General features: G+C 47.4%; 5 protein-coding genes across 5 annotated transcripts; 3 read left to right on the top strand and 2 right to left on the bottom strand.

The window, feature by feature from the left end:
- Window positions 1–480: 480 nt before the first annotated feature.
- Triagg1_3586 (uncharacterized protein) lies at window positions 481–1,635 on the top strand (the record flags this gene model as incomplete). Its single annotated transcript, XM_062897894.1, has 3 exons — window positions 481–562; window positions 687–1,237; window positions 1,300–1,635. The coding sequence occupies 3 exons, from the start codon at window positions 481–483 to the stop codon at window positions 1,633–1,635; spliced, it is 969 nt and encodes a 322-aa protein (XP_062757575.1).
- Window positions 1,636–2,245: 610 nt separating this feature from the next.
- Window positions 2,246–3,309, top strand: Triagg1_3585 (uncharacterized protein; the record flags this gene model as incomplete). The annotated part of the gene is made up of 2 exons (XM_062897893.1): window positions 2,246–2,323; window positions 2,383–3,309. The coding sequence occupies 2 exons, from the start codon at window positions 2,246–2,248 to the stop codon at window positions 3,307–3,309; spliced, it is 1,005 nt and encodes a 334-aa protein (XP_062757574.1).
- Window positions 3,310–4,202: 893 nt separating this feature from the next.
- On the bottom strand, window positions 4,203–4,745 carry Triagg1_3584 (uncharacterized protein; the record flags this gene model as incomplete). The annotated part of the gene is made up of 2 exons (XM_062897892.1): window positions 4,203–4,389; window positions 4,639–4,745. 2 exons carry the CDS (start codon window positions 4,743–4,745, stop codon window positions 4,203–4,205), a joined length of 294 nt encoding a protein of 97 aa, XP_062757573.1.
- A 3,751-nt stretch (window positions 4,746–8,496) lies between these two features.
- On the top strand, window positions 8,497–10,148 carry Triagg1_3583 (uncharacterized protein; the record flags this gene model as incomplete). Its single annotated transcript, XM_062897891.1, has 2 exons — window positions 8,497–8,995; window positions 9,454–10,148. The coding sequence occupies 2 exons, from the start codon at window positions 8,497–8,499 to the stop codon at window positions 10,146–10,148; spliced, it is 1,194 nt and encodes a 397-aa protein (XP_062757572.1).
- Window positions 10,149–19,380: 9,232 nt separating this feature from the next.
- Triagg1_3582 (uncharacterized protein) lies at window positions 19,381–24,738 on the bottom strand (the record flags this gene model as incomplete). The annotated part of the gene is made up of 11 exons (XM_062897890.1): window positions 19,381–21,047; window positions 21,110–21,568; window positions 22,082–22,135; window positions 22,582–23,072; window positions 23,135–23,394; window positions 23,448–23,516; window positions 23,576–23,612; window positions 23,674–24,087; window positions 24,301–24,466; window positions 24,525–24,607; window positions 24,716–24,738. 11 exons carry the CDS (start codon window positions 24,736–24,738, stop codon window positions 19,381–19,383), a joined length of 3,723 nt encoding a protein of 1,240 aa, XP_062757571.1.
- Window positions 24,739–24,780: the final 42 nt, after the last annotated feature.

Genomic DNA, 24,780 nt, shown 5'->3' with positions numbered 1-24,780 from the left:
AACATTCAATTTATGTATATTCATCTGTATCCTCACTCACATTCACAGCCATCTGTTATCGTCATGATCAGATAGATACCTTGCCTATAAAATGCAAATCAACATCATCTATTCAGCCCGTCAAAAAAGAGATCAAATGCATCAAAACGGCCAAATCAACACCTTGCCCGCCCGGGTGCTGCTTGGCCACAATAGGCTTAGCCCGTCGCTGCCGGAGCTATCCCCTCCCTGGCCTGGCCTGGCCCCTCCGCCCCTCCAACAGCTTACCTAACATAGCAAAGCAAAGCAATCGCAATCCATTCGCAGGCTTCCAACCCGTTACACAATCATCGCCAGTTTGTTTCTCTCTCTCTCTCTCTCTCTTAATAAAGACCAGCCTCACTTTTTATTTTATTTTATTCCTCTGCTCTACTCTACTCTAGTCTATCCTATTCCTTCGCCTGACTCATCCCCACTGCTACAGACACGATAGACGCAGAAATGACAGACTCGCTGGTCAACGTCACCTCCAAGGCGCAATTCGACGACCTTCTCAGCAGCTCCCGCATCGTCGTGGCCGACTGTGAGCCTCTCCCTCCCCGCCATGCACGCATCTCTCACGACTGTCGACTGTCGATTGTCCGCTGCATTGAATCCATCATCTCGTCATCTTGTCATCTTTGTCGCTGACCAACATCTTGTTCCAGTCTGGGCCGACTGGTGCGCACCTTGCAAGCAGATTGCCCCCCTCTACGCATCCCTCGCCGAGCAAATCTCCCGCCCCGGTCTCCTCACCTTTGTCAAGATCGACAACGACGCCAACCAAGATCTCGCAAAGGAGTATGGCATCACCGCCCTTCCCACCTTCCTCCTCTTTCGAAGCGGCCAGGTCATCCACAAGGTCCAGGGCGCAAACCCCACCGAGCTCAGGGCCGTGATTGAGAAGCTGGCCTCGGAGCTGGAGTCGCTGGCAGAGGGCTCGGGCTCGGGCTCGGGCTCGGGAAGCGGCGGCATCTGGAAGGGCGCCGAGATCCCCAGAGGCTACAGCGACATCACAGACCAGGTCGAGCTCAGAGGGTGTGAGCTCTTGAATGCCGACGACGACGCTGGTCCTGTCAAGGTTCTCTTTGAGAGCTCCCAACCGAGTGCCTTGAGAGAGGGTGCATCGGCTTCCAAGGACTGGGTGCAGAGCGGATCCGACGACCAGCTTCTCCTCTTTATCCCCTTCCAGTCGACCATCAAGCTTCACACACTACAGGTCAGCGATTTTGGAATTGGTCCATGACGATGCATGGCATATTTGACTAACTCCGAGAGCAGATCACCTCCTTCCCCCCCGAGGGCAACAGCGATGTATCACGGCCCGGCGTCCTCCATCTCTTCATCAACCGCACTTCCAACATGGACTTTGGCGAGGCAGAGGACGCAGAGCCCACACAAGCCATCACACTGGAGCCCCAGGATTGGAACGCCGATGGCACGGCAAACATTAGCCTGCGATTTGTCAAGTTCCAAAAGACAACCACCCTCACCATTTTTGTCCAGAAGGGCGACGGCGAGGCGGAGACTGTGCGCATCGACCGGATCAAGCTCATCGGAGAGGCTGGCGCGAAGAGGGACATGGGCAAGTTGCAGAAAATGGATGACGAAGAGTAAAATGCGGCTCGGCAGCTGAAAAAGAAAGAAGAAAAAAAAACAAAGAAGCTGTCTCTGCGATCACGTCTCCCTCTTTCCCCCCCCCCCGTCCTTGGAAGATATGTCAAGATATCAAGTGCTTGGCGAGCATTGGAGTTTTGGGATGCAATGAATAAACCGATTCACGATGGCTGACGCATGTGATGGCCAATTATGTTTGATGAAGGGCGTTTTGCTTGACGGAGAGATGATGTTCCACGTTCACAAGTAAATCCAATTGTCATCAAGGTTGGAAGGATTCGCTAGAGTCTGTCCCGGTCCAATTCATCGTCTCGGGCTTTAATTCGATGTGCAGACCACGCATCTTCATTGACAATGATCCAGCTAGCCACGACGAAACCCAGAAGGGGACCAATCAAAGAGATGTGACAACATAGCAACCATTGTATGATCCGTTGTTTCAATTCTTTACTTTTGCCTCGTAATTCCTAAATACTTCGCACTGTCCTGCTAGACCGTAAGATTACTCGCCGCATCTGGTATAATATCATGCATGCCCTCCCGCCTCTCCAAAATTTCAGAGCTGTCAGCCCACGCCCAACACCATCTCTCCGCGACCAAACGATTCATCATGTCGAAATACCTTCGCCAATACTGGCCTGGGTCGCCAACAAAGACCGAAAAAGATTTGCCCGACTTGCAAGGACGAGTATGTCTGCCCTCATTCACCCACACCCACATCTTGACAGCTCTCTTACACGGTGACAGGTCTTCATCGTCACAGGCGGCACGGGTGGCATCGGTCTGGCCGTAGCAACAGCCTTGTTCCACGGCAATGCAGCGCGAGTCTATCTCCTCGGGCGATCTGATTCTGCCGGCGAGACAGCCATCAGCACCATCGCCAAGTCAGACCCCCCGGGCGACATGAAGCGTCGCAGCGCAGACGGCGACGGCGTTGTCAGGTTCCTCCGCCTGGACCTCTCCGACCTGCAGGGCATCAAGGCAACGGCCGAGGCCTTTCTGTCGGCAGAGACTCGCCTCGATGTCATCTGGCACAATGCGGGCGTCATGGCCCCTCCCGAGGGAAGCGTCAGCAAGCAGGGCCACGAGCTCAGCTTTGCGACCAACGTGCTGGGTCCCTTTTTGCTGCAGCATTTCTTGACTCCGGTTCTCGTCAAGACGGCGGAGAGCGACGCCGTGACTGGGGCTGAGGGATCTGTGCGTACGTGCTGGGCGGCCTCTGTCGAGTTTCCTGATCCTCCTGGCGAGGATGGCATCGTGTGGGATGATTGGGCGCTGAGTTCGCGAGAGTTTTCGGGGCTGAATGGGCGAGTGCAGCGCTATGTGCAGAGCAAATGGGCCAACGCCATTCTCGCGACGGAAATGGCCAAGAGATATCCTCGGATTGTCAGCGCCTCGTTCAACCCTGGCGCCATCAAGACGGATCTCACTCGTCACGCGCCGGGCATCTTGAAGAGTGTCCAGGGGTTCTTGTCGTATCCGGTTCGGTTGGGAGCCTTGACGGAGCTGCAGGCGGGGTTTGGGAGCGAGGTGGTTGAGTATAACGGGTGTTATTTGATTCCGTGGGGGAAGATTGGGAGGCCGGTGGCCAAGGTTGTGGAGGGGATTCAGAAGAGGGCGTCGGGGGAGAGGTTGTGGAATCTCTGTGATGGGTTGGTTAAGGAGTTTTACTGAGGGCTGTTTGTGCCGTGGATGTTTATTCATCAAATGGAGTATAAGTATGTATTGAGGTGTTTGTATTACTTTTATATCTATTTAGCTGTGTTGAGTACGTGATCGAGTGGTTCATTGAGTTCTCATGCAGTCGGGTTTGTTCTTGATGGGAGAAATTTCTGGGGGATCATGTAGTTGAAATCAATATTTTTCTCCCTTTCCCTTGTTTGGGATTTGCAACTACTGTATACATAACTGCATCTACTGTATCTATATACAAATACAACGTAAAGTGAAACACTAGTCCATCAAGAGAACAAAGCTTGGATCCGTAGATTGACTCCAATATGCCACTTGTACCTCAGTTGAATTTCCATGTCGCATTAATGTCAACGACCGGATATGTACTGAAAATTTATCTGCACATGAAGCAGAAGAAATGCATTTAGTGCTGTACCTGCAGCTCTCTTCTAGTTGCCATCAATATGTGGTTACAGTAAAGGAGTCAACTCCACCTAAATAAGTCTTTCGAATGACTGGGCATATTTTACTCTTCTTTCGATTCCCTGCGTCCTTGGTTCGTGAACACCGGCTCCTTGCTGATTTTGCTGATGAGGATAGATGATGATATTACCTTTGAAGGAAGACGTCAACACAAACATTCACTTCCATCTTTCGATATGTCGAGCTGGAGACAACCTTTGGTAATGTCATATAACGACACTGGGCATTCATATATATCGTCACCCAGGGGATTTCGGTCAATAACGACCACGCCAGCTTCTTGGATGTGTGACATCAAAGGAAACCACAACACTACCACTGCTGCTTCCTCGAAGATGGTGGGCTCATTGCTCCTACCGTTGAGCCGAGAATCAGTTTACAAATACCTTGACGTAGAGCGCGTTTGATGTTTACACTCTGTTGATAGCAGAGCCAGAGCCAGAGCCAGAACCAGAACCAGAACCAGAGCCAGAGCCATAAGCAGCAGCAGCAGCAGCAGCAGCAGCGACGACGACGACGACGACGACGACGACGAAGAAGAAGAAGAAGACGATGATGACGATGACGACGATGATGATGATGATGACGATGATGATACTGCTTCAAGCAGTGGCCGTAAAGGCCAGATACTCTGTGGGCTCAGATGAATGGGTCCATTATTATTATGAACTGTCTGGCGCCCTCGCCAACTTTTCGATTTTTGTTGGGATGGTGTTTGGTGCTGTGTGGTGGCTGTGGACCACCTATATAAGCAGCCCCCCTTCCCAGCTCTCTCTTTGTCTCCCCGAGTCCCTCCCGGCGATCTCTATCCCCCCCGGCTCCGGCTCCGGCCGTTATTAGAGGCACCAGAGCGGTCGCCGGCCCCTCTTCGGCCCCTCGCCCGGGCCAGTCTCAGCAGCGGCAGCAGCAGCGGCAGCAGAAGAAGAATGAAACGGGCGAGAGCAAGCCCCCATTCCACGTATAAGGGCAGGTCGTCACCCCAGCCAGAAGCCTCTGGCCTGGCTGGGGCCTGAACCACGGAGACTGTGGGTCAGACGCTTCAATCATTCAAAAGCGTACCCGTTCAGGTCTAGTAGGCATCATCAAAGCCGAAGCCAAAGCAGCTCCATCGCCTTGCAAGTCAAACAAATGCAGGCGTAAAGACGACCTTCACCAAAAGCCCTCGCCAAAAAAACACATGCTTCAACTCTTCTTCCTCGCTCTACCAACCATGACATCAAATCTGCTCGCCTGCCACACCCTGGCGGCTCTCTGCTTGCGTCAACAATCAATGCTGTCACGGAATACATGATACCAAACGACGTTTCATATACCGTTGCTGGGAACCAATCACTACCAACCATCATGGACTGAGAGAGAAGCATTATTTGGGAACATATTTGCTGGGAGACTATCACTCATAACACTATCAACTAAGAGGAGAAAGATGAGTCTGGGAAGATAATTCTTGGGGACCAATCGCCGTTCATGGTAATACTTTTTGAAAGGGGATGGAACACCTGGGATTCAAGCGGCAGACAGCAAGATTTGGGTCTACAATCTTCTGGTTTGTATACGCTAGGAGTGATACGGAAAGGTGGAACAAGGGATTAACGACGGCTATTATCTGGCCGAAGGTTTTGTTTCCGTGTTGCTCAATACGGAGCAAGCTGGGCTTGCAGCAAAAACACGTTTGCCCAACCTGATCAACTCCCGCGATATGATTGGCTGCAGGAGTTGCAAGCATGACATTTGCCTGGATGATTACAGGCAGAGAGATCTCCACGGCTATCACGGATCAGCATGGGTAAGGAATTGGGAGATTTACATACCCGCCGATGATGCGGCCCGCTTTGTCAAAGACGCATCTTCATTGTCTCTCAACACTTGTGGTCCTTTATCACGACACCAACATACGCGCGGCATTCCACTCTGTTACAAAGGTTCCAACCCAAATCAGGTTTCAAATGAAACTTGCTCTGCGGGCAATGAGCAATCATCATCCATATACACGTTTTTTCTGGGCGTGCTGGTGAAAAGGAGATGGCGATGTCAATTCCAAGCTCTATGCTCGCAACAACAAGCAAGACTTGCTTGACCATGGATACGCACGATTACTGGCTGACATGGCCTTGTTCGTCAAGTTGCACCACCAGAGACTGGAGTTGATCCTCTTTCATCTTATTTCTAGGGTTTTGGGGTGCCGAGCGTGTGTCACGAATCTAGAGGCATTGGAAGACCAGATGAAGCATTGGGATACAACGACCCGGCACTTTTGAAGTTGGCTGTGTATAAGACGTTCTCCCCTAATGATTCACCATCGACCCTTCACGCCCAAAGAAATGGATTTTGACAAAGGGACTTTCAGCCATCCACGATGACTGCATGGCCAGTGGTTGAACAATGGCTTTGAGGGATTTCGACGTATGGAAATTGAACAGAACTCGGTGTACCAAAATGAAACTTCCCAAAGTTCTACCACCGGAGGATATTGACTCGCATTATAGAACAAAGCGTGCGTGAAAAAGAAATCTCGGGGCCTGTTGCGTTAAAGAAAGCAAAAAAGTTGATTTCCCTGGCGACGCGGTTCCTGACACAGTACGGCTTGAATCAGAAGCCAGGAACGAATCTTGACGATGCATCAATGGAAGAGCCTTCACCACATTGATGGTGCCTTTGTGAAAGTCATGGATACGGTATGCCAGCATTACAAGATAGCTACCAGTGACTCGGCATCCAGGTTCATTCACAATCTCGCAAGCCTGTTTGGCGAGGTTGACGGATCAAGTACACAGCCGTTACATCAAGGACAAAATCATTAAACCTTCGGCCGTGCGATGTGTTACCCTTCTTGGCGTATTCCTGTAGTGGGTTCCATGATGGTAAGGACATCTTGCAGCTTCTACTTTCGTGAGAAAATCATCTCGTTCAGATTCGAGTTATCTTGTACTAATAACAAAGCCGCAGGATACAAGAAGATGAAGGTTCAGGCAACAGTTGGCGCAACTGATAAGCTATGAATGGCTTAAGAGCAAAGCCACTCGGCAGACGCAACACACAGAGTTTGGCGCGACGTGTCGGGTTGTAACAACATACTTTGATAACAAATAGTGGCAGAATTCAATATCCACATTCTTGATACCAAGCAATCTATACTACGCAATCAACTCTCCTTTCGCAACTGGCTGTACTTTGTGCTCGAAACGCCTCGTCATATCGTGTTTTCTGTACTTTCCCTATTGCCCATCCATAGGGCCAACTTGTAAACACCATATTCTGGACGCCGTCGAAACTTGTTCCTCGAGGCTATGTCTCGTCATGTCTTGCAGAGCGCACATGAAACAGCCCGTTGGGGGTTTGGTGGACAACGTCGTAAAGGTTGCTCCGCTTCAGGTGCAAAGCTGTATGCCAAACTCGTCTAAGAACGTCAAATTCATATTTTGGCCGATGATTGATGCCTCCGCCTGTAAATAAAGAACGCCATTTGGGATCGTTTGGATCCGTCCCTGCTCCCAGATCTCTGAAGCAAGTATACCTCACATCTAGATAGCCCCCATTTAGTTGTATGTAACACTCGTTATCTGAGTGACATATCGTGCAGGAGGTTATATGAGTGTAGGGTCCTTGGCAACTGCTCCATTTCTGCATTGGATGAGATGAGCAACGTGACGGTTTGGACGTAATCCATGCTTCTGCCTCACACATGCCATCTCGATCCCTAAACTCGGGTGTATAGACACTTAGGCTTTGATGCGGACATCCTGTAAAATGCTCAGGTGGATTTTCGTCGTTTTTCCAAAAGGCAGTGCGTATTTCTTGTTTCTGCAAGAAGGTTCCCTTATCAAAGTATATTTCATTTGACCAACAATAATGTGTGTCCGTAACAGAGGTGGCGCTTCCTTCAAGGGACAACTCCAGGACATACCTTGTTTCGGTCTCTGGATTGAGTCGGCGGCTGATGCAGCTGAGGTTGTTCATTGAAAGATGATATTGTATGGAATGATGGATAGGGATGAGGGTGAAGCTTGATGTATTCCACGTATTTATAAAAACATTGCAAGGACTTCCAAGTAGCTCAAGGGGAGCGGGGTTAGGCGTCCGTATTGAATTGTGGTCGCTGCAACAGCCTCGAAGGGGCGTGCAGGTGCAAGCCGTGTTGGAATGCGATATAGATTCTCTGGAGGTTGCGGATCTTGGAGAATATGGGGGAGGAGTTGCCCGGATAGAAGAATCACTAAAGTGAAGACTGTCTCTCAGGGCAGTGTCGTACCGGTTCGGTTGACTGGACCGGTCTGAAGAAGTGCGAGCGCTGCTCCCGAGATTTCTGATGAAGTTGAACATTGTGTTGGCAGCCTCGTTGATGAAGAAGCTGAGATCAATTCGAGCATAGTTTTGATTACAATAGGTAGATGGCGGAGGGGCCGCTACTTATGTAGTTTGAGCGATAAAACCGCAAACCTTGCTTGAAAGTTTATGCCATGATTAGGGTATTGGGGTTTGTATTATCGTGTTGGTGGTGAAAGTATAACAGCAGACGGACCGACTGATACTAAGCCACCAGACGAGCTATAGTGTGTAAATGGTAACTCTCCTTATCGTATCAACGGCCGTTGCCTAGGTTCTTGGCGTTTGACACATTCGAAGTCGGGCGAGATGGCCGTATCCTTGGATCACAAAGACTAGGGCTTGAATCTCAAGTTGCTCCAGAAATCGTCCGAGTCAGTCATGGAGATGGCGAATCTTGCTCGAATCAACGATACCAATGAGGAAACCAGGGCCTTCTATAGTCACCTAGCATCCCATTGTGTCAAATTACGAGACTTCTCAGTGTGGGCGCGGCAGACCTCGTCTCGAGTAAAAGATGAACCTCTCAAAGAGGCCCTGGCCCAACTCGGTTCTATTGTCTCAGAGAATTGTCTTCAGCAATTACCGTCTTCCCCAACGACATTGGAATTTCGTCTTGGGATGCTTAATCTATGCTGGAGTGATGCACGGAAGCAGTCTCTTGAGATGAAACTTAAATTCATTAGCCGATGGTTGACAACTGGGGAGCAACGAGCCGAGGTGGATAAGGCACTGGAAAGCTGTGCCGACGAACTCGACAAACAACACCCAGATCCGGCTTCCAGAAAATCGGTGGACAAGCTCCCGTCCCTAGACATTGCTGAACCGTCATTTGCCATCTGTAAAGCCGCTCAGTCGATCCTCGATTCCCTGTTGGACTGTAAGGGATGCTCCTGTCCCGGCCAGCATGACTTTGGGGCGAAACTCGAATTGGGCACGTACCGGAGGTCCAATAAAAATATCAGCAAGAAACCCCTCGTCAAACCCAATCGAAATCGTGTCCGAAATCGCGGTGGCGCTGGTGATAGATACCGCTGGGGAACTTGATCTTGACATCTCTCTCTCTATGGAGCGGGACTGGCATGAGGTTCGCGCCCAGATCGTTAAAGAACGGGAAGTTTGCTTGAATTTTCCAGCGCCACCTCGTATAGCCAGCGATGAGAACGAACACGCAAGGGTGGAAAGACTTTGCAGACCAATTACCAAGACGAAGTCCAAGGCCTTGCAACGTCTTCTGTTGAAGCTCAACAGCGGCCAACTTTTTGAGATGGGACTTGAGAAGAGCAACTTTGTCATAGACAAGACCGCCAATCTAATTGCTCTCTCAATGTCTTAAAGATTGGCACCACTTCTTCACAAAGAAAACGAAGCGAATCCTTTCTCTTGTCATTGGTTCCACAATCTTGCACCTGAACGGCACCTCCTGGCTCCAGCGGGGGTGGGGGTCAGCTAGTATCGAGTTCTTCCAGACAACTTCGTCCAAGACTCCGTTGCGACCTTTCCTTCAAACTCAGTTACCCAAGGCAGTTCCGGCCGGCTCAACTAATTTTCAACTCATTGCGGATGGTGGGGACACCGATGATGAGGCATCGGACGATCGAGATTTGGGGCATCGTTACCCGGTAATGGTTGCTCTGACTGTGGTCCTCATGGAGGAGTATTTCGTCATGCCATTGAAAGGATTGGCAGAAATGCACGACGTTCCACCGATCGAGGTTCCCAGCGGCCGCATGGCCCTCATCAACGTGGATCAGGTGTTCAATGGCGATGAGGAAATGGGCAAGGAAGGATGTCGAGCCCAGATGCCCGAAGACTGTCCTCTTCGTATGGCCATTGACAATTGCTTAGATGGTGAACTATGGGAGGACGAGGAAGGCGAGGCCCTCGACAGTGATACCCTCAGGTCGCGGATATATCAACATGTGGTTTGGCTACTTGAGCTTCATCTAATCCAAGGCCTCAGCCAGATGCCGCTGGACGGCGTTAACGAATATGCCAGAGATATAGGTTTGGAAGATAGGGTCAGGCCATGACGAGCCGGGAGCTAGACAGCCAAGCAGATTCGCTGCTCTCGGGAGTGCTCACACCGACCAGGGCCCCATCATCGGCGGTTATGCTGCTTGTTCTAAAACAAGCCGGAGTTGGTCTACTCAGGCACGAATGGAGGCATATATATTCACAGTCGTCGTGTCTATCACTGGATCCAGATTTAACATCGAATGCCGATCTTGATTATAAGCTGACTCTACAGCCTCCTGCCAACTGCATAACCTTTCACGCCTAGAATTGGCTAAAGACCAGGTTGATAGCGTTGACCTCTTGGTCTTTAACTAATTCTGGGACGAGAAGCGTGAGCTACGGCTGAGCTAATAGCAATAACACCTATATCACAGGTCACATTGGAGATCATAACATTGTTCTTGCTCTACTCCTAGGCATGGGGATGAATAATGCAGCAGCTGCTACTGGCAGCTTGCGATCAAGCCATACCACCCTTGGGCGTGCTATCCCCGTTGGTATGTGTGGTAGAGTCCCTTGTATTGCTAAAACCAATGTATTACTGGGCAATAGAGTAGTTAGTAAGATTATTATTTAGTATAACTATAGCAAGCGCTATATTAAACACTTTATAATAGAAAATACTATTAAGGACAGTTTTAGAACTACTAATAGGGATATCTAAGGCCTTTTTATAATAGTTAAAACTAACTTAATAGAGAAATAGGGGAGATCTTGGGGCGTTTGGGCGCGCCGGGGGCGCAGGGGCGCAGGGGCGGCTGCTTGGCCAAGCCCAGGGGAGCCCAGGGGAGCCGGAGGGCCGGAGGGCGGGAAGCTTGCCCCCGGCAGGGGCGCGAAAAAATATATACCTTGGCCCTGTAGGGTAGGTATAGGGTAGGTATAGGGTAAGAGAGTGTAGGGTAGGTGAGTGTAGGGTAGGTGTAGGGTAAGAGAGTGTAGGGTAGGTGAGTGTAAGTAGGTGTAGGGTAGGTATAGGGTAAGTAAGTGTAAGTGGGTGTAGGGTAAGTGAGTATAGGGTAAGTAAGTGTAGGGTAAGTGAGTGTAAGTAGGTGTAGGGTAAGTGAGTATAAGTAAGTGTAGGGTAAGTAAGTATAGGGTAAGTAAGTGTAGGGTAGGTAAATATAAGTATAGGGTAAGTAAGTGTAGGGTAAGTAAGTATAGGGTAAGTGTAGGGTAAGTAAGTGTAAGTGGGTGTAGGGTAGGTGAGTGTAAGGTAAGTAAGTGTAGGGTAAGTGAGTGTAGGGTAGGTAAGTGTAGGGTAAGTAAGTGTAAGTAGGTATAGGGTAAGTATAGGGTAAGAGAGTATAGGGTAGGTGAGTATAGGGTAGGTATAGGGTAGGTAAGTGTAAGTGAGTGTAGGGTAAGTGAGTATAGGGTAAGTGAGTGTAGGGTAGGTAAGTGTAGGGTAGGTGAGTGTAAGGTAGGTAAGTATAGGGTAAGTGAGTGTAGGGTAGGTGAGTGTAGGGTAGGTAAGTGTAAGTGAGTGTAGGGTAAGTAAGTGTAAGTAAGTGTAGGGTAAGTAAGTATAGGGTAAGTAAGTGTAAGTGGGTGTAGGGTAGGTGAGTGTAGGGTAAGTGAGTGTAGGGTAGGTGAGTGTAAGTGGGTGTAGGGTAAGTGAGTGTAGGGTAGGTATAGGGTAAGTAAGTGTAAGTAAGTATAGGGTAAGTAAGTATAGGGTAAGTGAGTATAAGTGGGTGTAGGGTAGGTAAGTGTAGGGTAAGTAAGTGTAGGGTAGGTGAGTGTAAGTAGGTGTAGGGTAAGTATTATTATTATTATTATTATTATTATTTTTAATTTTTTTTATAATTATTTTTATTTACTTTTTTACTTTTACTTTAAGTATAATTTTATATAAGGTATAAAGTAAATATATATAGCTTTTATATAATATTAATTATATATATAATAATTTTTTATTAAGCTTTTTTATATTATAAAATAATAATTATAAAGTAAATTTAATTTAGCTATAGGGTAGGTCTAGTTATACTCTAGGGTAGGACCTATTACGCTCTAGGGTAGGTCTAGGGTAAGTATAAGGCAGGTCTAGGGTAAGTGTAGGGTAGGTGTAGGGTAGGTGTAGGGTAGGTGTAGGGTAGGTGTAGGGTAGGTGTAGGGTAGGTGTAGGGTAGGTAAGTGGAGGGTAAGTGTAGGGTAAGTGTAGGGTAGGTATAGGGTAAGTGTTATTTTTTTTTTTACTTTTCTTTCTCTTAGTTTAAAATTTAAAGAAATTAATAATATTATTTATATAAAGGGCAAGAGTTTATTAATTATATTAGATTTTTTATAAATAAAAGGGTTAGTCCACTAGCTATTTATAAATAAAAGACTTTTATTATTACTTAATACTAAAAATATAAGGCTAATTAAAATATCTTTTATTAAAAACTTATAAAATATAAGTAATTAAGAAATAATTAGTTTTTATAATTTTAAGAAATAATATACTACTCCTAATATAATAATACCCTATTATATAATTATATAAAAGGCAATTATATTTAAGAAATACTTTATATAGTACTTATTTAACTTTATTATAAGTGCATATTATTAATTCCACTATTATATAGTATCTTAGTTTTTCTTATTTTCTATTACTAAATATTACTAGTTAGTAGTAATATAGCCATAAGTATACTAGAAAAAAAAGAATTATAATAAATATAATTAAATACGGATCCACGGAGGGAATTCTTACTTATCTCCCTCCTCTCTGTCAATGGCGGTTTCTTAATCCAGGATCCATACCTAATTATCACGGAGAATCTGTTCCGCTTGCTGGCTTTTAGGACTTGATTTAGGAAGAGGCACCACCGGCGGAGTGTCGGCTAGAAGCCCCTCTAGTATTTCAAGGTGTAACAGCAATCGGAAAGGGTGCCAATTAAGCCATTAGATTAAAAAGATCCGTTAATGCTAGCAGCCTAGGCTAGCACTGCCCTTTACAACAGCTTATAAGGTCTCTGACCTACAGGCCTTAGGGAGCTCCTACGGTGCTATTACACAAGGATTCTTCCGTCGATTATCAAGCAAGTCTTATAGCGCGCGTTTCTCTTGCAGTCCTCTTTGTCCTGCGAGCTAGTGTTAATGTTGAAAGACTCTACTCTAGCGGCGAAATCTCGGCCATTAGGACTGAAATCCTCGCTGCCTTCTGACTCGGTAATGATTTCCTGGGCATCTGGGTATTCTTCTACCCCCTCATTCCACATGCGCGCTACGACTTTATCCGTAACATCAGGTTCACCAGGCGCTGGCATAAAATCTAGATGTTTCCTCCATCTATCTGCCTCGTCGTAGGTGTTATAACGCGAGTTTTGAACCTCCCATCTGAGCCATTTCTCAAGGCGATTCAGGCCCTCGGCAAAACAAGCATTAGTCCCATCGCCGAAAACAGCACAGTAAATAAAGAATCCCTATCCGTATGGGACGCGAGGGTCAAATTCTTCCAGTTGGATAATTTCCAGGACACCCCGAATAGGCCTTTTTTTCAATAAATGATTTCGCGGGATTGTCTGGATACAGGGTTAGTGAGATCCCACGAAATGGGCTCAAAAACTGGCTGTGTCCGTATAATAACACATTAACAGAACCGGAACCGCGGAGAGTTTGCTAAACCAATATTCATAATTAACTACATAGGAAACAAGGTGCCATATAAATACGCTTATTTCTTAGCTTGGCCTAAAATTGCTTCTAGTAGTTTATGCTTAGGAAGCGGACCAAGACGGGTTGTTGCTGTTGGTTCTTCGCGGAGTTTCATACGCTAGTTGGGACTTCTGCTTGGATGGAGGCTTTTGTAAGGACAATTTCCAACATGCATAGGAAGCACCCATACTTTGTATTCGTGATAGTAGAAGATTGTGACGTGTTTAATTGCTAGGTTACTCGTGGTTATAGTAACAATCACATGCACCTTAGTATAGCCTTGTCTCATGTCCTGTTCTTTCCTACTAAACGATGTATGAGTAGCTTAGAAGTGGCAAACAAGAGAGTAAAAGATTCTACCCAGCCCCCTCTGAGACCATACTTGGATTAAAAAGACAAGAAAATCTTCTATATTAGCGTCCGTGGCCCAGTCTTCTGCGTACTAGCGATCCTTGGGTAACAACCCGCGGCTCAGCGTCCCAAAACCTACAAGTTGCCCAATGACTATAATCATCATACCCTACTCGCACCATGTCAAAGCTAAGATATCTGTAAAAGCCCGTCCTTAAGTAAATGGCGGGCGGCGGGTTAATAAGTAATAGCCAGCTAGATCAAGATATAAACTTTATTCGCATTTGTATATTTGTCTCTAATGTATACCTATATTTTCCTTTTTTTCTCTCCTTTGTCTTCCCTCTTGAGCTTTTGCATAGGAAGAGTAAGAAGAGAACAAGGGAATGAAAAAAAGGGTGGGATTGGGGAGCTGGGTTAACCAAGGGGGAGGCTTAGGCTCGCCTTTGTCTTAATAACCACATGATCGGTAAGATGTTGGTTGTATAATTTCGGAACCCCTGTCTTAGGCCTGCATATACCCCGCTAATAGCGTTACACAGATTAACTCACATCAATAGCTACGGCGTCATCCGCCGTAGACCAAAACTGCCATTAGCAAGAGAACACAGGCAACACTTGAATAGCACCAAGAAATGCAAAAAAAGAACAAAAACATACAACAGCCGGTGTTCGCTAATGGTCACCCACTTAACTACTAATCTGCCGGTTAGTGGCTTATCTATGGGGGAGCAGACGGGACCCCGAGTTTTCCACTACCTATGGTCGTATGTGTTAGGATTAACGCTATTGGTACATTATAACTAAAATTTACACTAGTTTCGCAGCAAAGGATAAGGGGTAAACAGTCACAGCAATTACAGAGATTTACTTGGGGTGAGATAAATCTGGGGGCATGGAAAGAACACAGGTAACTTGAAGCAATAATGTTTGCATGCAAAGATAGATGAACCAGATAATCGCAAGTATAGATACAACCCTTTGTTATGGAATGGCCATTGTGACTATATGTATGTGTGAAACCTACAGGGTACTCCCCGTTTGGATCTGTGCTTAAATTTCGTTGGCTAATTATTAGTCTCGTTGGCTTTGTATAAATAAGAGGCCATGCCCCCAACTTATGGCTAGCTAATTTAGACTTTCAATAAAAACAACAACACGGGCGCCACGTTCACAGGATAATCTGGCTGAAAAACGACTAATTTCAAATTATCGGCCCCGAGATTGCGGTCTTAGACACCAACTGCACTAACCGGCTGAGCCCAATACAACCGATAATTACATAGTCAGCGCCATGGACATCGCCATGGACATCACGAAGCTCGACTCGTGGAGTGATTGGTTCAGATGGAAACAAGATGTAATGGGCATGATTATAATCAATGGCTTTAAAGACCTCTTGGAAAGAGACACAAGGCCGACTATAGGAGATGAGGAAACGCAAATCGCCTTTGACGCAAGACTTGAATTATGGGATCATCGTCAAATGCAAGTCGTCGCCATCGTCAGGAGCAGCCTCAATTACCGAAACCGGCATCTCATCAAACACATGACGACCTTATCGGAAGTGATGGACGCGTTGAACGGATGATTCCAAGGTTACAAAACTCTAGCCTTCCGTGTTCTTTATGATGAATACGAAAGCTTGACGCTGCAGGACTGTGCGAATGTAACCGAATACGCCGAAAGACTCTTAGAAGTTCAAGCAAAACTTGGAGAACTGGATGAAAGTTGCAGGATTGGCGAACCATTCCTTATAAACAAATTTGTTACGGGCCTTGGCGGAAACTTTGAAACCATCCACATCTTATTCAACCAGAAGCACGGCTTGCTTCCCGAATGCAAAGACGGTAAGATTATACGCGCCATTACCTTTCTTGAGGCAGTTGACGCCGCTCTGCTACAAGAAGTAATGCAGAAACCACGACGAGCAAACCACGGCGTCACTTCCAGGCGCGTTCGCCGCCGCCTACGATAGTGGTGTCTCTCCATATATATCTTCAAAATGTGAAGCGCAGTCTAAAACGGACTCATCTTATCACCATAATGACTCCAAGTTGGGCCACAGATACTGCAGAGTGGAGGCCGGCGGCAGTGATATCAGCACGAGGGTGTTATACAGCCGCTAAAATGTAACAGACAAGACAAGGCTTGGCCTTTTATTCATCAGGGTAGACCGTCCAAGATAGCCAATTCTATGCTCTGAAGCATGCAACAACTGATGAAAGATGATGTGATTTCGGTGGGATTGATGCATATCAATGAGGGCCAGACACAATCTCCTGAATGTACCGTTGCGCGTGAGACCTCCCGTGATCTGATGCGGCGGGCCTGTCTGTTTGCAACACCATCAGGATATTCATTTCGTTCGTGGAAGCTTTAAGGCTTCCCTCTCTTTCTAGATAATCCATCATCGTCTCTTTCATCGTCATAATAAGAGAAACGCCAAAAGTATCAAGCCAGCTATTTCCACAAGAGGAGATTTACTTTTGTGTCGGGCCGATTTCTCTGGATATATAAACCAGACGTGCAACCACATGCTGCAAAGCCTCAATTCGCGAAAGCCTGCTATTAAATGGACAAGACACTTGCACAATCATCAACCATGACTGTTATACAATCAACCATGACTGCAACATCGTCACTTTTGACTGCAGAATCCTCAACCACGGGCGCAGAATCATCGGCTACATATATGCCTGTTGACAAACCTCGCTGCACGCACTATATCCCCTGCCATTGTCCCTCGCTCCCCGAATATGCTTCTCCGCCGCTGGGAGATGAATCGGCTCCATTATGGCTACAAAGACCTTATCAAGACGAAGACGATAACAAGACCATACTTAAGCATACGCAAAGCTCGGATTATCGACAGACAGCGGCCGCCTGGCATCATGCGTGGATGGCCATCATTGGCCGTCCGCTAACACCACCCAAAGTACGATCATTCCGATGGCTGATATCAGCTGACCTAATTCCCCGGGGATATGAAGATGGGCGAGCGCCATGGCGCATGCTTATACGGTCCTATCTTGTAGACCTCCCCCTTCAATTACTTCAGGGGACTAATACACGACCGTCGGTGATGTTATGGCCACACTATCCAAGATATCTGGGTCAACTGCATGACCGCACAAAGCTTGATAAGGCACCTCCTGAGATAACATGCGGGAGACGAGCAGTTTTCTCCCAATATAACCATGATTACAAGTGCTTAATGGGAGACTGGCTTGTTGTAGTCTACATTTGGGCTACTAATAAAACATGGATGGAGAGGACTGACCTTTTAGACTTAGTCTCTTATGATAGTGTGGCTGGGTAAGTAATTAAAGCTTATGCCTTGTACACTGTATTATTTTGAAACATGGATTACTTATATATGATGATCTTTAGTGTTCGCGCCTGGGACTTCGTTCATGCAGTTGACGACGCTTCTACTAAGATTCCACACCTATTCTATCAATATCAATTGAGGGACTCTGTAGAGCAGGATGCCATATACGCTGGGCACCCATATCAACACCTTGGCTCTGTTCAGATAAAGCCTGGAGACACCTGTACCGGCCAGACTTGAGGGGTTAAGAAGATTAATGAATGGGCGGGCAAGACATTTGTATTGTGCGCCATATGAGTACCAAATGTGTGACGACAGGCATCCATGATAAAACTGCCTGTAGGGGGTAGAGCTTCCAATAAGATGCAGGCTTAGTATAATAGATCGAATCTTGAAAGATTTCTACATACAATTAGTTTGATTTTCACGCTGTATAAATTGAATTGTCGTGTATTTTTTAATTTAGAAGCCAAAGGCGCCGGGGATAAAAGACCTTAAACTGCGCTATAGAACCTGACGGGACCCCGAATTCTCCCCTACCTTTGGTCGTACGTGACATAGTACAGAAGGCAGAATTAGGTACATAACTCTAATCAACTCATATTGGAATTCCCCCGAGTGTTTCGTGACATCTCCTCGAGCTCCTGACAAACCAAGGCCACCCGGAGGAATGTATCATTCGCGTTAAAGGGGCGGTGGTCTTGAACGGTAGACGGCGTTTTGCTATCGTACATCTTCAACTTGATAGTAAATCCAATTGACACCAAATGTACGTTTGGACGGCGGCGGAGGCAATTTCTTATTCAGCTTTACACAAATTTTGACTTTCCCTGGGGCATATCCCAGCTGCTCATCGACCTCGTGCCAAATTCGACTGGAGACTATCCACTTGACACGGCAAGTGTTTTCTTGGCAATGAGCTTTATAGCCGCTTTATCATGGCAGAGGAAGTATGAGAGAACCGTGGCATGAGAAGCCAATTGTTTCGCCCGCTTGAGCACATCTTCCGGTTCGTCGATAATACTAACCAACATAGTCGTTCCATTTCCTGATTCACCCCTGATCCAGAGTAGTCGATTCTTGTAGTTATGGCACTGTTGTTGGTACACGGTGTGGTCAAAAATCCATTTGCGAGAGCCCTCCATCAAGTCCCTCTTGGTCTCCTTGATTCGCTTTGTTCATCGCGCGCGTATGGGCTACGGGAGACAATATACTGGACAACTATGGTCCAATGCCACTCTTTGTTACTTACAAGATGTTGACCAGTTTGATTACCGGTAGATTATGTGTTGTATTGCCACTGCAAGGCTTCTGAAATTTCACGTTGTCAGCCGCTCATGGCTCTGATAAAAGCCCTCGATCAACCAGAAGAAACAACAAGTGAGGCCACATTTGGTACCACAAAGAAAATGGAATTCCTCATTGGTTTTACTTCTTGCTATGAGATTTTCTCCAGTGATACATATACATCCAACTCGTTCGACCTTTTGATAATAATTTCAAGCTGTACTATACGCTATTGGCCGTCATATAACTCCGGCTATCGCGGTAGGGCCAAGCAATGAGATTCGCTTTTCGGCAACACAGCACGGCTTCTTCCAAAGATGAAGATCCACAGAAATTTCGACCGGTTTTACTCTTCAACATGATCTTATAACTATTGAAGATGTTCTTAATAGACACTCCCGGAGAAATCATAGAAGTAAAAGTCCCACAACGGTGAAACCGAGTGATAGCTTGCCAACGGGGACGATGATCTCTCTCCTTCACGTTTCAAGCGTCTGGTTATGAAAATGCGAAACATTTTTGGGAGGAGATATCAGAAGGTTGCTACCCAAGGAGAAAGTAGAAAGTGGGCGCTCTACACAAAGGAGCAGTGTGAGTCTATTACAACAAAGCTGATAGAACTCATATTATCAGACAACCGTCACCATTACTCTCTCACACTTCTCCCACCAGAGCGGTCTAACATACATCTCTGCTTTGGCCAGTCCTATCCGCTGATAGCAGCCTGCTCGGTCCGACCTCTCGACTAGCACCATCATCCGACACTTTATCGACTGGGGACACCTGGTTATGTAATTCGGGCAACAGTTTGGATAGTTGCTGTGCCTAGTCGCCCAGGGTTTGTCACCAAGGACCAAGCAGAGCACAGCGGTGCGGCTCCGGTTCCAGTCTCCGGACCCGTCATCGCCGATAAATTCGGCATAGGGAATGGCGTTGCCCTCATTGTCAAAGAGTTCCCGTCTGTTCGACTCGCCCGCATCGAGCCACAGCTTGTTCAGGTGTCCGCGGATCACCAACTCGCCGCCAGTAACTGCCCCAAAAGGATTCTTGTCCGACACGGGCGTGGTCTTGCACGACACGACCTCGGCTCGGGCATAGTCGGTGTTGCTACCGTCGTACTGAAGCTCACCTTTCATGGTGGCCCACGACCACGACGGAGCCCCTGACTTTGTGGCGTTGGGATTGGAAAGCCAGTTCTCCCACATTAGATCATGCACGAGGAAGCGTCCCCAGAGCCCGGCGTAGTATTCAGTCTTGAAATGGGCGGCAAAGGCCTGGGCGATGGCCGAAATGGCAGGCAGCCGATCACTTTCTTCGGTGAGCTGCCTCGTCGTGTATTTGTTCAGGATGAAATGCCAGGTCGAGTAAGTGCCTCCACGGCTGTTGAACTCCTCCCCGACACGCGGAGTTTCCGGGATGGCTAGCTCGTCGAGCTTCTTGAGACGAGCAAACGAGTAGCCGCAGAGCGAAGACCAAGCATCCCAGGGGCCATAATCCCCACGGCGTCTTTCGCGGGCGTCTCGGGAGGTAGCGTGGAATTCGGGCTGATAGCCAGTCTGGCATTTCCAGACCATGTGCATGTTGGTAAAGATGAGAAGGCGGGGAGTGAGCAGGGCCTCCTGGAGGGTCCAGCCCCGAGTGTTGATGGGCTGCTGGTGCGCGGCAACGCTGGCGAATGACGACGAGCTATCGGCAATGAGAACCGAGCCCATGGTCTCCTTCTCTACCCGGAGGGGGTGATAGAAAGCTCCAATACTGGGGTCGTGGTAATTAGTCTGGAGGAATCCCTCGGTAGCGGCCGAGGCACTCGCCACTGAGATGGTGAATTGCGTCTTCTGGGAGATGCTCATCATCTTGGCTATCTCGGTCTGCTTATCCTCGTCGCTGTCCTGGATGATGCAAAGCGAATCAATCCAGATGTACCTCAGGCCCATGCTCCGCGTGACCTGAAATGCGTCCTTGATGGTTTGGGGCAGCTGATCGTAAGGAAGTTCCTTTTGGTATCGGTTGTACCGTTGACGAAGCGTTTTGAGAACCTGGTCTCCTCCCCAGCAGTAACTAAGAGCGCAATAGTGTCCTTTCTCCCCGCTGGTCTCGCACAGACGCGCAGATTCGGGCTCGCCCAGACGGGACACCTCGATGAGTCTTGTGGGTAGATCAGCCGGCATATGTGCTGGACACACGTGGTGGTTGGTGAGGCACTCGTCCATCCACTCGCGTGCATCGTCAAAGCTCTCGGGAGACCCAAGGTCTTGGAGCAGCGCCTGCGAATGAACGACGGAGGCTGCTGGGTCACCTGAGGAGACGCGAATCAATATGAATTCGATACAGCCAGGATATTGATTGGCCTCGACTTACTCGGGGTGGCGTACATGCTCCATGACAGGTCGCCTCCGCTCCATTGAGTCCCGCTTCGGCTCCAAATGTACAGAACATTGTCGACCCTGTTGTAACGAATGCTCAGCTCCAGCTCTTCGTCAAGTGACGGATACCAGCCTGGGCGCTGCTCATCTAGGAAGAGCTCCGTCCTGTCCTTTGAAGTGTCCGAGCCCCTTGTACCGTCCTCGTGTTGCTGATACTTGTGATCACGAGAAGTAACAGCCTTGCAAAAGACGCAACCAAAGACAGCGGCACACTCGAGCTCACGCCGAGTTCGGCAATACTGATATCCGCTACGCTCGTACCACATGTGATATCGGGTGCTATTGGGATCAGATCTGGCTTCATCCCGGTAGTCGGTGAAGAGCCGGGAACACGGGATGCAAAGCTTGAGGCGCGGGAACTCTTGGGTCGTCTTCATCTTGAACAGCTTCCAGCCTATGTATGTTACTATAATTACTACTCGAAGTATTGATGATTGTGTTTGTGGTTTACGTCGCTCGCTGATGTAGAAAAGACACTGTAGAGAGGCAAATCTAAGGGTTTAATGACTGTGTCCCTATACAGATGGATAGTAGAAGATGGAAGTTTCTTTGAAAGTTAATATTTGCGAGCTGAGGCCTTCGCTCGTGCTGTTTGTGATGGCCCGGAGAAGATCGAAGCCGAACAATACGGCGCGGGGCGAGCCGCATTTATAGCGCCAAAGTGTGAAGAGCCTCCTCATTCAGGCGCAATACTTTCTGCATCACAAAAGCGAATAATATTCATATAGTTTCCAAATAAATGCTCTCAGCATAAATATTTTCACGTTCAGTTCAGCCAGATTTCTCTCTCTCTTCCTCTCACTCTATTTGCTATAACACAAAGATTATCAGTAGTTTACAAACATTCTCATTATTATATGCATCAAGCGTGGATATAATTGCAGACTAAACTATACCAGGTACATACGACCATAGGTAGTGGAAAACTCGGGGTCCCGTCTGCTCCCCCATAGATAAGCCACTAACCGGCAGATTAGTAGTTGAGTGGGTGACCATCAGCGAACACCGGCTGTTGTATGTTTTTTCTTTTTTTGTTCTTTTTTCCATCCTGTGTATGTATGTAAAATTACCTGGTAGGATGGTTGATTCTGGTCCTTGAGCGGCGCATGCCAGAGCGCGGGGTATCTGAATGAACATCCCGTCTAATAACTTATTTGTTTTGCGGGCATGTGAAATAAGGGGAGCAACATAGAAAGCATAAAAACAGACCAATGGCGTCTTTCTCAACGGCAAAATATCAATCACAGACTTCCCATAAACTACTTTGAGACTGTTGCAATATGTGGAAAAGCAATGTGATAGGCAATCTCGATCTCATCTAATATATGAGCAACAATACTGTCAGCATTCAATGCATTCAACACAACGATATTCATCTAAGTAAAGGTGTTGACTGGATATACGAACCTCGCATTCCCGCAATGGTTTCAAATGAAGTAGCGAAATTGTTCATTGCCCTTATGATATCCTCCAAGCCATGTCGAAGTTCGTCAATGAGGCGCTCTGTATCCACGGACAAGTCGCCTGATGATATTCGTGGGGCATGAGGCATGGCGTGAAGTTTGTAGAATTGCATTAGAAGAACGTAACTGGCTTGCATCGCGCAGCATGTACAGGTAGGTATCGCTCGATTAATCACACCGTCAGATGTCTTGGGAATCGGCAATCTTTGTAGCTGCCGTGCAATTGTTAGAGCCGATGCCACACAAATCTCGGTAGACCGGTCGTATGTGAATGGAGGCGACTGAAGCACGGTGTAGGCGGGGATCCCTGCTTCAGTATTACTGGTGATGCTGGAAGAACTATTGAGAGGATTGGGGACACTGAGATCGCAGTGATTCTCGGTGAAGAGCGGAGTGTCTGAGAAGGCTTGGAATCGATGAAGGCGGATTCTTGTACTGGAGTAGTTGTCAGTAAGCTTAGAATATACACGAAGTGGTGATATTATAGTCAAAGGTACCTGGATAATCTGATGCGAGAAAGTCGTCGCATTACTTCGGCTGTCGCTGACTCGTAGGTAGGGACAAGCTCCATTGAGCTTGAGACAGGCACATAGCTTTCGATCCGAGCGGAGACCTGAAGCACCCATTTGTCGAGTATTTTCATCTGCTCAAAAATTCTAGTCATATCCGCGTGCGAGCTTAGATGTTCGTTATAGCTGGCAGTGAACTTGACGCTTGCAACGCCGATTCGCAGAGCTTCGAGGAAGATCAACCACGCCTGATATGCCAGAGTTAGTCTGCGGACAAATAGATACCGATGGATCAACTCACTTCTGGATCGGATTCTAACCTCGGGTATGGAGTTGTGAATTGGCTGTCGTCGTCTACGTTTAAACAGGCCTATTGATGTTAGCCAAGATCGGATTGCTTTTTAACATGTCGTTCTCTGACACTCACACTTTGTCGAACCACAGAACATAGATGAGCACAGAAATACTACCAGCCAGTTAACAATTTGGCATTTTTCCATGTGTGGGAATTACGAAACGTCATCCACCAAGCTCTCCTCTTGGCCTCTGAAAAGGTATCATTTTCGAGACCTAGCCGATGAAGGGACATATTCTTTGCTATTATCAACGCTTGACTTGCTCGAGCTGTCATCTTGAGTAAATTGGCACGCTCTGTGTGCTCATAGTTACGTAGAAGAAGCAGTGCCAGGATGCTCTCTAGCTCCACTGGCGTTTGTGGATGCAACGGATCGCGGGATATGGAAAGTTGCTCAACTGTGGTCATGGAGTCTACCTGGCGATCCGAGATAAAGTCGAGGTATTCTGAATCTGTGTCGATACGCTGGAGGGCTGCCTGTGCAAATTTCTGAGCCAGAGCTTTTCGAAACGAGACACATGCCGCAGATGTACAGTGCGTCTCCTGTGATAGAGGAATCAGAGCAAGCACGGCAGAGAGTGCAAGACTAAGTGGGGAGATCGATTTATGTGGGATTATCTTTTCTGTAGCGGCTAGAGGCCATTGAATTGGACAATCGAGAGTCGGATGAGTTTTCGGTGGAGGAAGTATTGGGAAATACTGATGTATAAATATGTAGTATGCGTTCAAACTTTGCTTCGTCATCAGCCCATCCAATGTCAAGAAAGAGCACAAGAAGCTTTTAAATAGTCTCACTTACATTGCTTGCTCGCTGTCATATACTCTCGCAAAATGCTCGTCGATCGATTCCGTTACTGAAAGTGTTTCGCTTTTCGCATACAATTGCTGCTGCTCTCCAATGGCTTCGGGGTGTTTCAGGCCGGCTCCTGGGATAATGAGGTGTTCGATACTCTCAGGAGTAAGGACTGTTCAGAAGTTTTAAGTATGATTCGAGAAATCTAACAGCAAGTGGAAATGACAGACGCTGAGTTGAAGGAGACCTCGGTGCCTCGCTCTCGTTAACAGGTTTTCTCTGAGCGCGCCTTTTCCGTGAGCCACCCCTTTTACTGGGAACATAAGAGCAATTCCGATCTCTGATTTCACACTAAAAGACAATATTAGAAACCATGCTGTACTCGCATCGCGAATGTGGCGTGTATTGCTTTGCAACTTACGTTGTGGCATGGTAGTTCGCCATTACAACGCGTTCTCGATGCGCGACTGCGGCTCATTAGAAACA

Source organism: Trichoderma aggressivum (assembly GCF_033847375.1).
Source record: "Trichoderma aggressivum f. europaeum strain CBS 100526 chromosome Unknown scaffold_010, whole genome shotgun sequence".
In the NCBI taxonomy this organism is placed as follows: domain Eukaryota; kingdom Fungi; phylum Ascomycota; class Sordariomycetes; order Hypocreales; family Hypocreaceae; genus Trichoderma; species Trichoderma aggressivum.
The sequence above is the reverse complement of the archived record's forward strand: the minus strand, read 5'-3'. Positions and strand labels throughout refer to the sequence as shown.